The 16,439-nt window shown below is 46.5% G+C and overlaps 1 protein-coding gene across 3 annotated transcripts in view; it reads right to left on the bottom strand.

Moving 5' to 3' along the window:
* Positions 1 to 16,439, bottom strand: part of ARHGAP26 (Rho GTPase activating protein 26) — a gene marked incomplete at both ends in the record, with an annotated part of 441,415 nt that overhangs the window by 316,498 nt on the left and 108,478 nt on the right. For all 3 annotated transcript variants that reach the window (XM_080697772.1, XM_080697773.1, XM_080697774.1), the window contains 3 exons: positions 2,964 to 3,035; positions 7,663 to 7,724; positions 9,582 to 9,677. In XM_080697772.1, coding sequence (XP_080553898.1) covers positions 2,964 to 3,035; positions 7,663 to 7,724; positions 9,582 to 9,677 — 230 coding nt within the window. The remainder of the gene's footprint in view (positions 1 to 2,963; positions 3,036 to 7,662; positions 7,725 to 9,581; positions 9,678 to 16,439) is intronic.

The following is a 16,439-nucleotide window of genomic DNA, read 5'->3' as shown; positions in this document are numbered from 1 at the left end:
CAGCAACTATATCTACCCTGTTCTCTACCAAATATTAGCATGTAGCACAGTGCCAACCATAGAGAAGGCTCAAGTGTTATTTTCAATGAATGAACTATGTGTATTTAATTTAATGGCCAACATCGAACGACAGGCATGGTTCTCCTGCTCTGATCACTCTGTGACAGATCCTGTTTTAGGCACAGTAGATGAGTTTACTCATTTCTTCCTCATAAGTCGGGGGGGTAAGTTCTATTCTTGTCCCCATTTTACTGATCAGGAAACAGCATGGGGAGGTTCAGTGACCTCCTCAAGTTTACGTGCAAGGGGCAGAAGTGAGATTTGGACTCAAGCAGCCTGTGGATTTCACAGCCACCTCTAATGTCTAGCCTACTTGCATTATAGAGCTCAGCACTCCCAGTCTACCTCTGATGTAGGAGAGAAATATAAACTTAGGGCCATGGTGATGGCCAGCTCCAGGGTCCTGCCCTAATCCTGAGCAGCTCCATTAGCACAGGAATGTCCTGGAGTCCCCTCCTCAGCAGCCTTGCCTGAGTACTCTGGACAGGTTGTTATAGCAACCAAAGCCATGCCAGAGAGCAGAGGAGGAGGGAAGAGTAATTTTAGCATCACAGGGCATAGTTCAGGAACCTCCCTGCACTTGGCTACTACCCGAAACAGCTAAGGACACTTGCTGGTGCTCAGGGACCCTGAGACTGCACCCTAGATTTCCTCCTAGAGTGCCTGTGGTTTGTGTGTTTTCTCTTAAACGTGCATAATGCTATGATAAAATGTATGGGTGTGTGGAGTGGTAGAGAAGAGAATATACTGGTTGGGGGATGACAAAGGAGGAAGAATGAAACCACCTAAAATGTCATCAATAATTGCCAACTATTAATGATTTAATAAACTAGAGAACAGAGTATGCATAAGAGGAAACCTTCTTCAGTGAGTGACTATTTTATTTCTAGCTGGGCGTAGTGACGCGTGCCTATAATCTCAGTGCTTGGGAAGGTGAGACAGGAGGATCACAGGTTCAAGGCCAGCCTCAGCAACTCAGTGAGGTTCTCAGCAACTTGGTGAAGAGTTCTTTCAAAATAAAAAATAAATAGGAGGGCAAGGCAGGAATGTAGATCAGAAGTATAATGCCCCTGGGTTCAATCCCCAGTGCCAAATGAACAAATAATTTTATTCTTACATATGCCACTACTATTCCCCGCTGGGCAAAGTATATACTCCCATCATGAGGTCACTGGTATCAAACCCCAAGGGAGCTCACTGGGCTTCTGCTCCTCCTCTGTGGTGACTGTGGTAACCCCCAAACAACAGCAGGAAAGAAGCCGGAGAGTCAGGCATCTGTGCCCAGAAGGAGAAGTCAGTACTGCGAGGACAGCTCACCACACAGGTTCCTCTTCCTCACAGCTCTCCAGGGCCCTCACTGAGCACGGGGAGGCCAGGTCTGAGCAATGAACTCCCTGGCCCTTGTTCACAAACCTGAGAGCTTACTCAGGGCATATTCTCAGCCCTCGCTGGGTCAGTTCAAAGTTTCAGACAAAATCTTAATGGAATGTACTCAGGAGGCTGACACAGGAAGCTCACAGGTTCGAGGCCAGCCTCAGCAACTTAGAAGAGTCTGTTTCAAAATAAAAAATTAAAAGGGCTGAAGTATGCCTCAGTGGTGAAATGCCCCTGGGTTCAATTCTCAGTACAAAAAATTAGAGAAAAACCAAAAATTCTTAGTGGAAAAAGCTTTCATTCAAACTATATATTCCTTAATCTCTAATACAAAACCAACAAGCTCCCATTTCTTCATAAATGTAAACTGAAATAGGGACAAATGTGCTGTAAAGCTGAGAGAAAAATCTTTGCTGTGGTCTCTCCTTCAACCACCCCTCTGAGAGACCCGGACTAAACAGCTTTTTCAGTGATCATATCTATTTCTGGAAAGCAGGAGGGAAGGGAAGGAGAGGGAAAAACTCTCACCCTGCTATGTTTCCACTGCCATCTTCCCACCTACACGCACTTCTCAAAGACATTTGACAACTGAGTAAAATCCACACCGAGAGCATGGTGGTGCAAGGCACTGAAGCTGAACCAACTCAGTTCCCGAAAAACAAGAACAAGTGGAAAAGCCTTTTGTTTTCATTGATTCCTATTAAAACATCTTCCCTCCAACTGGCCACTAATACTTCACAAAAAATCAAAAAGGTTAGGACTTCCCAATGATTTACCACAGGGCAAAGGAACCTTGGAGAATCCACCTCTTAAAAATGAGCTGGATTCCCTTTGCGGTCTTTCAACGACACATCAAAACTTGCCGAGTTCTGTCTACAGTCCCTCCACGTCCAAGACAGCGAGTGGTGACCTCTGGGCTGAAGCAGACCTGCGGATGTAGGCTTTGCTAGACAATGAGCAATATGTATTTTCTTAAATTGTTTGCCTGTAGGAAATTTCACATAAACTTCTGGCTTTTCTGTTTTTCTTGAAACATTTAAAAATCTGGTGAGAGAAGGCTCGTTTCCACACAGAGCAAGGATGGATGGGTGAAACCTAAGTACCAGCTGCCTCGCAGCAAGAGGTCCCTATGCCAGAGTCTGAGAGGTGACTCTGCTCAGGCTGCGAGTCGCTGACTGCCACAATCGACTCAATTCCACAAAAACAAAGGCGTCCTCTAGTATAGTCACCTGTCCAAGCACACAGCCACTTAAGGACACAAAGGAGGCCTCCGTTCAAAAACTAGCACAAAACAACCAGGTAACGAGAGAGAAACTGGCATGGCTGCTCAGGGGCTGGTCACGCACACAGTCCCACTTCAGTCACCTGCAAAGACGCAGATGAGCCGGGCTCTCGGCTTAACTGTCAAAGAAGACTTTCTGAAGAAGGTGGGTTTCCATTTTCTTCAGGTGTCCTTACATTATCTGAAGAAAGTTCTGTGTTTCCCAGACTTCCACCCTAAAATCCAAACGGTGTTTGCGAACGCTCACCTTGGCAGCCCCAATTTGCTCCTTTCGAAACTTCTCCAAGGGAGTGATAAGCACCTCGCTGGCATTCTCAATCTGGTGAAGACAATTAGGGGCGAGGGTGGGGGGACAAAAGTAGTATCAGTAAAGGATTATGGCAGCTCTGTCACAAAATGTGCTCCCCACCATGACATGTGAGTAAGCAATATTATGCATGTCCCTCTTTATAATACTTAAACAGCACATCAAAACAAAATCTAGTCATCAGTTCAAAACGCGCTATTAAGCCGGGCGTGGTGGCGCACGCTTGTAATCCCAGCATTCGGGAGGCTGAGACCTGGAGGATCGCGGTTCGTGGACAGCCTCGGCTACTTAGTGAGGCCCTCTGCAACTCAGTGAGACCCGGTTTCAAAATAAAGAATAAAAAGTAGGGCAGGGGGTGTAGCTCAGAGGTCGAATGCCCCTGGGTTCCATCCCCAGACCCACACACACAAACAAAAAAAACATGCTATTTCTCCTGTGCATGATTAATATTGAGTCTTTAGGAAGAAAAATGTGCCTGGAAGTATAAGCAACCCCCTCTGAAGGCAGAGGGGGAGCTGGTGCCAGGGTACAGTCTGTTTCAAGCTTAAAATATCTTCTTATAAATGCTCATTCACTCAAAATATAGGTAAAGTAGATCAACAGTGAGTCCAGGTTAAACCAGAAACAAAACACCTCTGGACACGGGTCGGTACAGAAACCTTTCAGGCTTGGTGCCATGTCACCCTACAGTACTGGACTAGGGCCGGACAGCTGGGCCTCGGCACCACTGGCCACCTCTCAACGCCGTGGCCCAGAGCTCACCCTCCAGTCCCGCACTCCAGCCAGCCCCCACCCCAGTGCACCTCCACCTCAGGCCCTCTGCCTCTGGGTATTTCCTCAGGATGTTCTGTCCCCAAACCTTTGCATGGTTAACTCCTAACTGAGAACTCCAGTTCTAAAACTCTAGGGTCTTTTCCAAGGTACTACAGTATTTTACAAGCTTTCCTCTTAAGTCGTTCATTGCTCATTGTATGCTCAAGTACTTATTTCAGGAACCTGATTACAACTATTTTTTTCCTAAATCATAAGCCAGGCGTGGTGGCACACGCTTGTAATCCCCGCGCTTGGGAGGCAGAGACAGGAGGATCGCGCAGGTTCGAAGCCAGCCGCGTGCGCTGGCTTAGGAGACCCTGTTTCCAAATAAAAATGTAAAAATAGGTCTGGGAGTGTAGCCCGGAGGTAGAAGGGCTTCCAGGAACCCCAGTACCACCAAAAAATTAAAAAATAAAAAAAATCATACTCATGTCCTTTCCTATGAAATCAACACAGTAAATGCCATAAGCCTTAGATGGACATAGTAATAAACTGACCGGACAGTGTGAGGGACAGAAAAAGGCAGGTCTCCAAATTTATTCCTGTTTGCCTTTCTCCCAATTTTGACAGTGCTTCTTTGAGAGACGTGCATTTTAACACCACAGTGTTGCAGCAGTATTGAACTGGATTTTTTTACTGTTATTTAGTGTTGCTTAACTGGCTCATTTAAGTAATTGACTGCCAGTCTCTGAAGCACATGATGGTGTGCCGACTGTCTGGGTCAGTGGCTCCCAACCTCAGCCGATCATCAGGATCACCGAGAAATTACAAATCCCAGTGCCCAGGCCCTTCTCCAGACCAACTAACTCAGAAGCCCTGGACCTTGTATTGGACAACAGAACTTTTTAAGCCCTTCAAGTTACATACAGGACTGAGGATCCAGTCCTACCTAGCTCAGTATATGAAGGCACTGACTTGCTCACAAAAGCAGGACACACAAGTCCTTGTTCCAGCCCTACTCCTACCTGTATCAGCCTTGATACAGGCTGTTTTCTCATTTGTCAAATGAGAGATTGAAGAAGCGAGGAAAGTGGTCCCTCTGATCTAAGATTCTATGACTATGTAACTTCAACTCTGTTCCAAGCACTGAGCTCCATGCAGAGGACACAGAAGCCCCCATTTCTGCCCTGGAGAGAAAACTCATATTTGCTGTGGGTGCTAACAGTGTACAGAGATTATCAGGACACGATGTGGTAAATGCAGAATCAGAGGCGTGAAATGAATTTCAGAAAATACAAAGGATAGCCAAATACCCCAGAAGTCAGGGAAGGCTTCCCAAAGAGGGCACAGCTTTGCTGAGCTGAGCTGAATTGAGGGTGAAGCTGTTGCAGGGCAGAGAAAGGGGCTGGTGATGGCTAGATAGTCAAACACAGACAGTAGAAACTCAATTCGCTGACATTAATAATAAAATTGCAGAGGCAAGCTGAAAAGCATAATCCAGTCATTGTTCCCTTACCACGGGCCATGGCAATCTGCAGGGTGTTCATGGTAATCTGCTCACCATGCCTCCACCCCCAAATACGGACTTGGCCAAGAATTAGACTCAAGAATTATGGCCCTTTCTCAGGCACGAGCACATGCACAAACACACAAGCCTTCCCCTCCCTCCACCCATCACCAACCCCACCACTGCCATCAAGACCTCCACCTTCCTGATTCTCATCTAAGCACCCAGCAGCAAGCAATTTGGAGAAAAGGGGTCTCTGCAGGGAAGAGGGTGAGAGGCTTCTGCTCCGCTTGGAGTTTTAAAGAAATTCCCACACTTTTTGGTATAAATGTTGAACTGGATTTGAATCCAAACTATGTCACCTATAACCATGTGGTCCTAGATGAGTCAGTTAACCTCTGTAAACCTCAGTATCTTCACCTGAAAAGATGTAAGAGCAGAGCAGAACAGGACACCTTTATTCTCATTCTACTGGTATAGAATATGAGGTCCAGCTGGGTGTAGTGGTGCCTGCCTCTAAGCTCAGTACTTGGGATAGTGTAAGATGCAGAGTCACTGTGAGAGGTAAACAGAACATGCATGTGAAGTACTTGGCTACATGATGTCTTGGTGAACTTCCTGTTCACACTGTCAACTGTTGCTATGGGAAGAAAAAATGGTGAAATGTTGGCATCTTTCTTAGGCCTCTAGAGCACTGCCACCCAGGGCTCCCACACCCATGACAAACCAGCCTGCAGCTTGCAAAGGATTTCTAATCAGAACTCATTACTGACATCTGAGGGGTGTGGGAACGATGCAGAGGAACTTCCTATGGATAGAGAATCTCTCATCCAGTACTGAACCATAAAAAAAAAAAAAAAGCTAGAATTTTTTTTTTTTTTTTTTTTTTTTTTTTGCAGTACTGGGGATTGAACCCAGGGGCATTTTACCTCTAAGTTATACCTCCAGCACTATTTTTTATTTCTTATTTTGAAACAGGGTCTCGCTAAATTGCATAGCACCTCACTAAATAGCTGAGGCTGGCCATAAACCTACAATCTTCCTGTCTCAGCCTCCCAAGTACTGGGATTACAAGCATGAGCCACCATGCCTGGCTGAATAAATGCTGCTTTAAAATATACCTCGTAGAAACCTGGAGGTCAGCATTTGGTTCTTGAATTTGCACGGGGCCCCTCTTTGGAGAGCCTGCTATAGTTAGCATCATTTACTAAGCATCATTTACTAGGTTCTAACTACATGGTAGGTGCTATGTTGGGTGCTTCAGAGTTAAAAATACAGCTGTGACCCCTGCCCTCAAAGGGATCTTGGGTAGTTTCAAGAAGGCTTGGGAAGCTGGGCATGGTGGCGCATGCTTGTAATCCCAGCATTTTGGAGACTGAGACAAGAGGATCACAGTTCACGGACAACCTCAGCCACTTAGTAAGATCCTTTGCAAATCAGTGAGACCCTGTTTCAAAATAAAGAATAAAAAAATAGGGCTGAGGGTGTAGCTTGGAGGTAGAATGGCCTGGGTTCCTTTCCCAGTACCGCCTTAAAAAAAATTAAGAAAGAAAAAGAGAAAAAACAAAGAAAGAAAGATTTTAAAAAAGAAGGCTTGGGGAGGACAGAGCAAGAGCAGAACAGGACACCTTAATTCTCATTCTACTGGTGTAGAATATGATGTCCAGCTGGGTGTGATGGTGAATGCCTGTAATTCAATACTCAGGAGGCTAAGGCAGGAGGATAACAGGTTTAAGGCCAGCCTGGCCAACTTAGTTAAGACCCTAAGTCAAAAAGAAATATAAAAAGGACCAGGGTATAGCTCAGTAGTTGAGCACCTTTGGGTTCAAACCCCACTATAAGAAAGAAAAAAAAAAATCTGAAGTCCTCTCAAAAGTTGAGTCATTCAATTCAATAGGTCTACCTTTTTTTTTTTTCTTTCTTTCTTTTTTTTGGTACTGCGTATGGATGGAACCCAGGGGCATTCTACCTCCAAGCTACACCACCAGCCCTATTTTTTATTCTTTATTTTGTAACAGGGTCTCACTGAGTTGCAAAGGGCCTCACTAAGTAGTAGCTGAGGCTGGCCTCAAACCAGGATCCTCCTGTCTCAGCCTCTCAAATGCTGGCATGACAAGCATGTGCCACCACGCCCGGCTAGGTCTACCCTTCAGACAGTCAATATTTAGGAGGACAATGATGATGTTCTGAAATTATATATAGCAGCAATGCTTTAACTCTTATAAAAGTCATCATCCCTGCAGAGATGAGGCTTTCTCCAGAGCTCAAAGCACTCCAGTGGAGAATCTGGACTCGAACCTAGGTCTTATAACAACAAATCCTATGCTCCCTCAGTGTGCACATACTGTCTGGGACCAAGAGCTGCCAAGCCACACTCACCATCCGTATCCGTTCATCTTCCAGATTCCTCAGGACAGTGGCAAACTCCTGCAAAGACCTCGCTGAAAGATAGAAAGGGGCCATGAGTTGGAAGAAGGGTAATGGGGTTTTCAGAGGCTTTCCAGCTCCCGCATTAAGCTATGCATTTAAGTCCCGTGCAAATGCCTAATGTTAATTGCTTCCTAAGACTCTCCTTATCTTTTCATCATTAACCATTACAAATAGGATGGCCCAGAAGTACAGGTTAATTGCACCTGGCAGTCTAGCTAGGGAAGGATTTCTTCAAGGAAATGACCTGCCTATTCCCCAGAGTACCCTGGACCAGTGAGGTGCTGGCAGCCACCTAGCCCCATGGAAGGGGGAGAGTTCCGCTAGGAGCAGGAGGATTTCCTGTCCAGGATTCAACCTCCTCAACCTTTGTCATAGGGTGGCGTCAGAACCCAACCTTTTCTTTGGCACCAAAACTAAACAAATACGCTGCTGGCATCAGAAGCAAACCCGCTGGCGCTGGCAGCTTGGGCTGCTACTCTCTGAGTCCTCATGCCCTTCATTAGTAGGATGCAGCATGCAACACAGCAGGAAAGAGGCACTGAGGACCCTCGGGACACCGCAAAGCTGGGATCACGTCCCCGCACGCCTGAGGTACGCCTTCACTGGCCTCAGCTCACTCTGCTCAGCTCTGGATCCTGGAGCTCGCAGGGCAACAGGACTCAAGAAGCATTTGATGAATTCAGTAACCCCCTACTATTTTCTCAATTCTTTTTTTCGTTTTTCTTTTTGATGCTGGGGATTGAACCCAGAGCCTGGGCCATGCTAAGCACACTACCACCAAGCTACATCCCCTGTCCTTACTTTCTCAATTCTTACTCCTTTTTAAATTTTTTTAACTTATTTATTTATTTTATTATTTTTATTTTATTTGTATTTGTATTTTTTTAATTTAATTTTATTTTATTGTGGTACTGGGGTTGGAACCCAGGGCATTCTACCTCCAAACTATACCTCCCGGCCTTAATTTTTTTTTATTATTCTTTATTTTGAAACAGGGCCTCACTGAGTTGCAAAGGGCCTCACTAAGTAGCTAAGGCTGTCCAAGAACTGAGATCCTCCTATCTCAGCCTCCCAAATGCTGGGATTGCAAACATGTGCCACCACGCCCAGCTAACTCTTGCTCCCTTAATCAAGTCATCTCAGATGCCCTATGTGAAAAAGAAAAGTACAATAATGAGACCCTGACAAAGAAAGGTGCCTTGCCAGCTCAAGGCTGTCCCCAGAAGAAGGCACGTATGAAATGTGAAGCAGCAGAGCGTGGCAATAAACAGAAACCCAACTCAGCCTGTGGATAAGAAAGAGAGAGGCCAAGACCACAGTGAGCTGGATCCTGAACCCCTCTCCGCGTTTGACAATAAAGACAGGCACAGAATGCGGGGCTGGTAGACCAGGTTCTCAAAATTTGCAAAGAAGCTGGAAAACTAGAATTTTAGAAAAATTCTACTTCTATGGTAATTCAATTCAAGGAACTGCAAGCCACACAAAACACGGCTGCATTCTGACCTCAGCCTATAAATGATCCTTTTGCAACCTCTGACATATTTCTCCCTTCATCTACCCATACTAACTTTTGCTTTAAGTTCTCAGTACTGTGGTTGGGGTAGGAGGGAAGAATGTCACAAAACCAGCCTGAAGGACATCCCCAAAGGAAGGTAGGAGAGCCCTGCTGCAAGACCTCATGCTGCACACTGGCAGCGAGGCAGCCCCAGGGCTCAGGAGACGCCCCGACACACATTCCTCCTGGTCCCGAATACCGCAGGGGACCTCAGTCTTTACTGATCTCCTATCCCAGGAAAAAGGCTCTGCTGGACACTGAAAGCTGTAACCAACAGCAAATGTTTTTTATCTTCCACGGGGTTACAACTTACCTATACACATCTCGTCATCTGTTTCTGCATCTCCTATGCACTGAAATTTAAATTCATTCAAGGAATCTGCAAACTTCCTCTTTGCTGAAGACAAATCTAGCAAGGAAAACAGTAAACAAACAAAAAGAAAATATCAGGAATTACTGGAATTAAACTGGCTCTCCAGTTGCTGCCTCTTTTAGTCATTCTATGAATACAGAAGCGTGAAAATTTGTTCCAGAGACCATTTCAAAGCACCAATGCATGTAAACTCGAACGCTCCTTTGTATCAGGAAGCATTGATTTGCTCCAGAAGTCAACATTTTTGTTACATTTGCTCTCAGGATTCTAATCCTGCCTCTACTTCCTCCAGCCACACAGGGAGTTGGTCTTCTCCATTTGACAGGTTTGGGGATCTACTGGCCTCCGGAGGTCAGGGAGGAAGCCTGAATCATAGCCACCCTAGTGACCACAGCTCACAGGTCCAGTGTGCCAAACTCTCCATGTGCTCAGTACAGCTGCATCCACGTCTAACCTAACTATATGTTCCCCTAAGTCCAACCCACAATGCAAATAATGGCAGAGAACGAGCCTGGGAAAAGCTGGCCCTTCCCCAAGACACAGCGGCCCTCCGCCTTCCTCTCCAAAGGCAAGCACAGACAATGCCCAAGTCCTCAGCCGCTCTCCACTGTCCTCCAGAGCCCAGGGCCAGAACAACCTGACCAATCTCTACCTAAGCTACTTCCCGGGTGGCTGCATCTGCCACCAACAGGAAAGCAAAGCCCTGGCATGTTTGGTGTTGGGGTAAAAACCCACCCTACACATGGTATCCATAATGAAAACCCTCAGAGGCCCTTGTCGACTTTAAAAAGTAAGCTTTCATTCAAGACAGTAATAAAAGCCAACAATCCTTCCCGAGTCCTCCCTCAGCTGCTGTTTAAGGTATAAAACCACCAAGGTACCTTTAAGTGGCCCCACAGATAAGGCTGCTGGTGCAAATGTGCTTTAACTTAATTCCATGGGCAGCCTTCCTGCAGATTAGGCTAATCATTCAAATTAGCCTCATCCACGCTACCCTCATTGAAGGGGAAATGGTATTATGTTCAAATTCCCAGAGGAGAGAAATATAAGGCATAACTGCTAATGAGGCCTGGCTTTAATAAGATATGGGTGGAGAGGGGAGGTATTCTGGCTTTGCAGATCAACACAGCCGACAAAATGAAAGGGTCCCTGAGCCTCTGCACTTCTATTTCTTAGCTTTCCTTTTGTCCCTTGAGGTTAGGGGTCATGTTTTTCATCCTTGGGTTTTGTTTGTTTTTTTTTTCCCCTTGGACCTGACAGTGTATCCTGCTCAGTGAGTCCTGAATAAATGTGTGTGTGTGGGGGGGGGGGGGGGCGTGGCATTCTAGCCACATCCAATCCAGCAATGGCTGCTAGTAGAGGAGCCAGGCTCAGTCTATGCCGCTGTTCTTAGGTCTGCGGCTGGGGCTTCTGCACGGAACCGGCACACCCTCCACGGGGAGTGAGAAAACGGGGCATAAAACCACCAAGATACCTTTAGGTGGCACGACAGTCGAGGCTGCAGGGACAAACGAGCAGCTAACTGTGCTAACCTGGGCTTGTGCAAAGCAGTTTGTTCTACAAGAAGAAGGCAGTTGGAGTGGAAGAGGAGAACGCAGGAGCCCGCTTCTAGTCCCCCTCTGGTTCAGTCACCTCCATGACATGGTCCTTGACCAAAAGTCAAGAGATGCTGGCAGGGGAAGCAGGCTTCTTTCAAACTGGCCAGCCCGGGAAGAGAATATCTCACAGTCCAAGTCACTCCCTGGCAAGTCAAGAGCATCTGAAAGTCAGAACACCCAACGTGGGGAAGAAGGAAAGAGGAAGCCACAGGCAGACAAGAGAAAAAAAGTGACCTTTCAGAGGAAAGAGGAAGCCTCTGGGAGCCCCAAATGCAAGTGCTTTGACTGTGGTGCAGGGGTACACAAGTACTCATTCTGTCCCCTACATCAGGGCTCACAAGAAAGGCCTGAGTGAGGAGTAGGAACAGACTTGCCCCTCCATCCACCTGACAACCCTCCCCAACACGGCAAGAGAGACTCAAGTGGGACAATCATCTTGACAACATAGAGAAAAGGTGAAACGTATGCCAGGCCTGGGAAAGCTTCCAGCAGGCACCTGAGAGGCTGTGCTGACGGGCAGCTACCAGCACAGATGGAGGAGTGGCTAATAATGCACAATGGGGCCTTTGTGGTGTCTTTGCACAGGAAGACCCATTTTGCCAGGGACAGGGCCCAGTAGCTTATGGCCAGAGGCAACCTGGCTTTACCCCCACAGTGGCACCAAGAACACCCTGCCACCGCACAGGCCCAAGGAGCCCTGAAGCCAGCAAAGCTGGGAAAGAGGCCTCTTCCCTCAACGGAAGATTAAGTACTGAGTGCTGGTACGGAGTCTGCATCCATGAGGCTCTAGGCCAGCTGGGAGAGGAGGAGTCCCAATCACTGGAACTTGGAAAGGAGCGTACCTCAGACTTAGAAATCTTTCCAGGAAGCTACAGTAGACACCTGTTGTTCTGCTTGTTCAGAATCCATGCCCTAGAATTTGAGACAGATGCCCAGCTTGGTCTGGGAACTCCCTTCTCCACTGGCATTCTGTACGGCACTGGTTATAGGCTGGTTAATCCCAACCCCCTGCTCCTCCCAGCCCCCGCTGGCTCCTGGGTTTAAGTTCAAGCTCCACCAGCTACCACATATGCAACTAACCCTGGGCTGGTCGTAAAGCCTCAGTTATGTCGTCTGATAGACGCCATCAGCCCCGCTGGTGAGGCAGAAAGGCACACGGTGTATGCCCTCTGCACACAGCCAGACCCTGCTCTTCCCTCCAACATGTGAACCCTCCAAACCAGGACCCAGGGCAGCTCAACATGGCCACCATGTGTACAGCTCAGAGAAATCAAAGGGTTGACATAAGAGGACACAGCCACCAAGAAGTGCCTGTGACTCCGTCAGTGTGCCAGACTGAGACCCTCGGAGCATGTGGGAACACCATGCAGGCTCACCCCACTAACTCATTTTGTCCCATGATCCCAGAGGTGGGACACCCATAAAAACTTAAATATAGTGTACAGTATATAAGAATATAACCACATAATAAAAATAAGAATATATAATTAATATCAATTAATATATATAATCTCTAGATTATTATTTCCAACCTATTTTAATGTACCTGTGTCAATTTTGTTGACACAATCACAGAATTGAAGACACAAGACTTAACGGGTTAGGATACCCGCCGCATGGTCCTTGGGACAATGGAGGAGACATCTAAGTGAAAATACCCAAAACCATTGCTTCTTATGCATTTCAACCCAAAAGGATCGTGGTGCCTTATGTAGAATATCAGCCTGGATGTGCAGCACCCCAAAAGATTTCTTTCTGGAGCTTTTGGTCTGATGTACACAGGACTCTGACTTGCACAGTCTGTGGGAAGGGTGGGAGAGGCCGGTGCAGGGACTGGAAGCATGCCAGGCGCTGTGGCCCCACTCACCCAGGCTGTGCAAGAATAGCAAGGAGCTACACAGAGTCAATGGTGCTTACTCTATAGAACATCTGTTGCTAGAAAAGCAGAGTGCTGGCCGGAGCAGAGCAAAGGTCACTGCCCACGTTTGGAAGGACAAGGATCTGCCTGAGTGAGGATCCAGAGAATACGGATATAGACATTGCTACAAGTCTGGACTTTAAGAGACTTGCTCACTCAGGGCCGAGGTACCCTTCCTTTCCTGGCAATGCCAGGCTCTATCTCAGCAATTACTAATCCTCACAGAGTTTACAAGAATCTAATCCAAGTGTGATCTTTCTGTCCCTAAAACAAGATTTATCACATTTTTTTGAGGTCTGAGGATAGAACCCAGGGGCATTCGACCTCCGAGCTACACTCCCTTCCCTATTTTTTTTTCTTTGTTTTGAAACAAGGTCTCACTAAGTTGTGGAGGGCCTTACTAAGTAGCTGAGGCTGTCCGCAAACCACGATCCTCCAGTCTTAGCCTCCTGAATGCTAGGATTATAAGCGTGTACCACCATGCCCAGCTGTTTTATCACAATTTTAAAAAATATGATCTATATCCATTTTACAAAAGTTTTTTTTAGCATTACCACAATCAAGCCATTTTTCTTCTTGCGTAAAACTTAACATAATTATGCACACACAAATGTGCACACACATATACACCCACATAATACAGAACTCAAGATAACCTTACAATTATATTTTTCCAGTATATCTACTGTCTTTCTGTGACCTCCAAAGTTACCCAAGTTGCATACATTTTCAATTTAAGTTTTTTTGCTATTTAGTCACATCTTTCTCTCTAGACTTAGAAAGTGCTTATGGTTAATAACAACCAACTGAGAAGGTAAGAACTTGCAATAAGATTGACCTCTCTCTCTGCCAAGTACAAGGATACCAAGTTGCCAGGCTTGGCTGATCTCTCCTGTCTCCAATGGCCAATTACAACTTATTCCCTGTCCCTCTTCACACTGTATTTGGAATGATTCTGGAACTATTTATGAGCAGCTTCTTATCATAATATATAAAGAGTGCCCAGGTTGGGGCTGGAAAATGACCCTCAAACCTGCTATACTGACCTGACTGGGTGGAGTGCCTGTGTCACTACAGAAGACCCAGAGATGGACACAAGTCCTCAAAAGACTCCAGTATACTCCATAGCCTCATTCCCAGGTAAATCTCTGCACACTCAAAACCAAACTGTCTCTCCACCTATCCTCTTCCCAAAACAGCTAGCCTTCTAGGCATAGTGGTACATGCTTATAATCCAGAACTTAAAAGGCTGAAACAGGAAAATTTCAGGCTCAAGGCTAGTATCAGCAACCTAGTGAGGCCCTCTGCAACTTAGTGAGACGCTGTTTCAAAATTTAAAAAAAAAACAAACTAAAAATAGGGCTGGGGTGTAGCTCAAAGGTAGAATACCTCTGGGTTCACTCCTCAGTTACACACACACACACACACACACACACACACACACACACACACACACACCAGCCAAAAGAGATAAAGGGAACCTGTGTGTCATCCTTGACAGGCTGGTCTGTTTCATGCCCAGCATGCATTCCCTAGCCCATCCATTTTTCCTCCTAAGCATCTATTAGTTCTGCCCGCTCTATCACCCATCGTTATCAGTAACCCCTAACCCAAATATCCCCAGTTGCCTGGCAACTGCAACTGCCTCCTCTCTGATCTCCCCACACCGCCTTCTGTCATTCTCTACCCATTGTGGTATTCCCAGAGGTCTGAGGATGAAGAGTCAAGCCCCTCCTGAGACCCGAGTGTGACCTCACCGCCTCCTTCCCTGGCCTCTGTATGCTGGTGCACTCCCTACTCCTACCTGCCACCATGTGCCACTCTGTCTGCAGCGCTCGGCTCAAAGGTGTCCTCCCCCATGTAGCCTTCTCTAACTTTTCTAAACAGGCCAAACCTGATTCTACTTTATACTCTCCTGAGTACTATGCACCTCTTTTTCATAATAATTTTATATTTGTTCAGGTAATTTTCTGATTAATGTCTCCTAGTAGCAAGTTCCATACAGGCAGGATCATGTCCCTTCTTGATTACCACCATATCCCCCAAACCCCATACACTGCCTGAATGAGGGCAGGTGTTGCATAAAGGACAGCAGGAGGAGGGAAGTTGGGCATTTTGGACATTCCACACATCCATCAGCCTTCACTAAAGGTGAGCCTCCCAACTCCATGTTGGACAAGGGAAAAAGGCTTGAGCCAGGTCATGCTCTCCAATGCTCTTAAGTCTGGTGGGGCTCAGCATGTGTAGAAGTGAACTTATCAACAGGGGACCACCTGTCTAATGTTGTCCATTGAGGAGCATTCCCACAAGGCTGCAGGGAGAAGCACCACCCACAGAGGCATTAAGTAAAAGCTTCTCCATAGCAGGGACCTGGGAAAATCAATTACAGACTCTCTTAGTATCCATCCAAACTATGTGCTCTCTTCCAGCCCCAACATATTTCCAAGCCTGGGATCAAAGCAGAATAAGAAAGGGCCTCCAGACCCCTCTCTTCCCTCTGCCCACCTAAGCAAGCAAACACATGCTATCAGCAACTGAGCTGGGAGAGAGGCATTTCCCCCTGTTTGCCACTCCCCAGTTCAGCATGTGGCATTTTAAACCTAGGTCAGTGTGCTTAGGTATATAAAAATCAAATGATGATTCCTTAAATGCCATTCCACAGCTTGCGCCCCTACCAAAAAAAAAACAAAAAACAAAAACAAAAAAAAAGCAAAAAACAAAAAACAGCTGTGTTCAAATCTCAATACCAAACAAAAACTTTTCTGTGAAGCACACTTTACCTGTGGCCACTAGGTGGCAGTCAACCATATCAGAGGTTGTGTGTCTCAAGGAGGACAGAGCCAGCCTCCAAGGCAGTGCTGAGGACAGACCCTGTGGCTTGGTGAAGACAGACCTGAGAAGGAAGATGTCCCAGGGTGCTCAATCCACAACTGTGGAGGGCCTGGCCTCCATATGGGTATAAGTGCTCTAAGGGAGGAGGAGGGATGAAGTCACCCACCGCCAACATGGCTCCTGTACTTTCACGTCTAGCTGAGGCAGACTCTCGTCTGGCCACCGCGCAGGCTATGCCCACCAAGCATATCAGCCACGCACAGTACACGATGTGCGTTTTAATTACACATCTGCATGCTGTTCCTGAAGCCGTTTCCCTAAAACTGCATCTCCTAAATGAGGCCATGGCCAGCGCTGACTCTGGAGAATTTATTTCTTCAACCAGAGCACTAAGGCTAATGAAATTTTCAGAGTTGATTTTAAAAACAAAATCAGGCAGAACATGGAAGG

This window comes from Muscardinus avellanarius (assembly GCF_963383645.1).
Source record: "Muscardinus avellanarius genome assembly, chromosome: 1".
Classification (NCBI taxonomy): Eukaryota; Metazoa; Chordata; class Mammalia; order Rodentia; family Gliridae; genus Muscardinus; species Muscardinus avellanarius.
The sequence above is the reverse complement of the archived record's forward strand: the minus strand, read 5'-3'. Positions and strand labels throughout refer to the sequence as shown.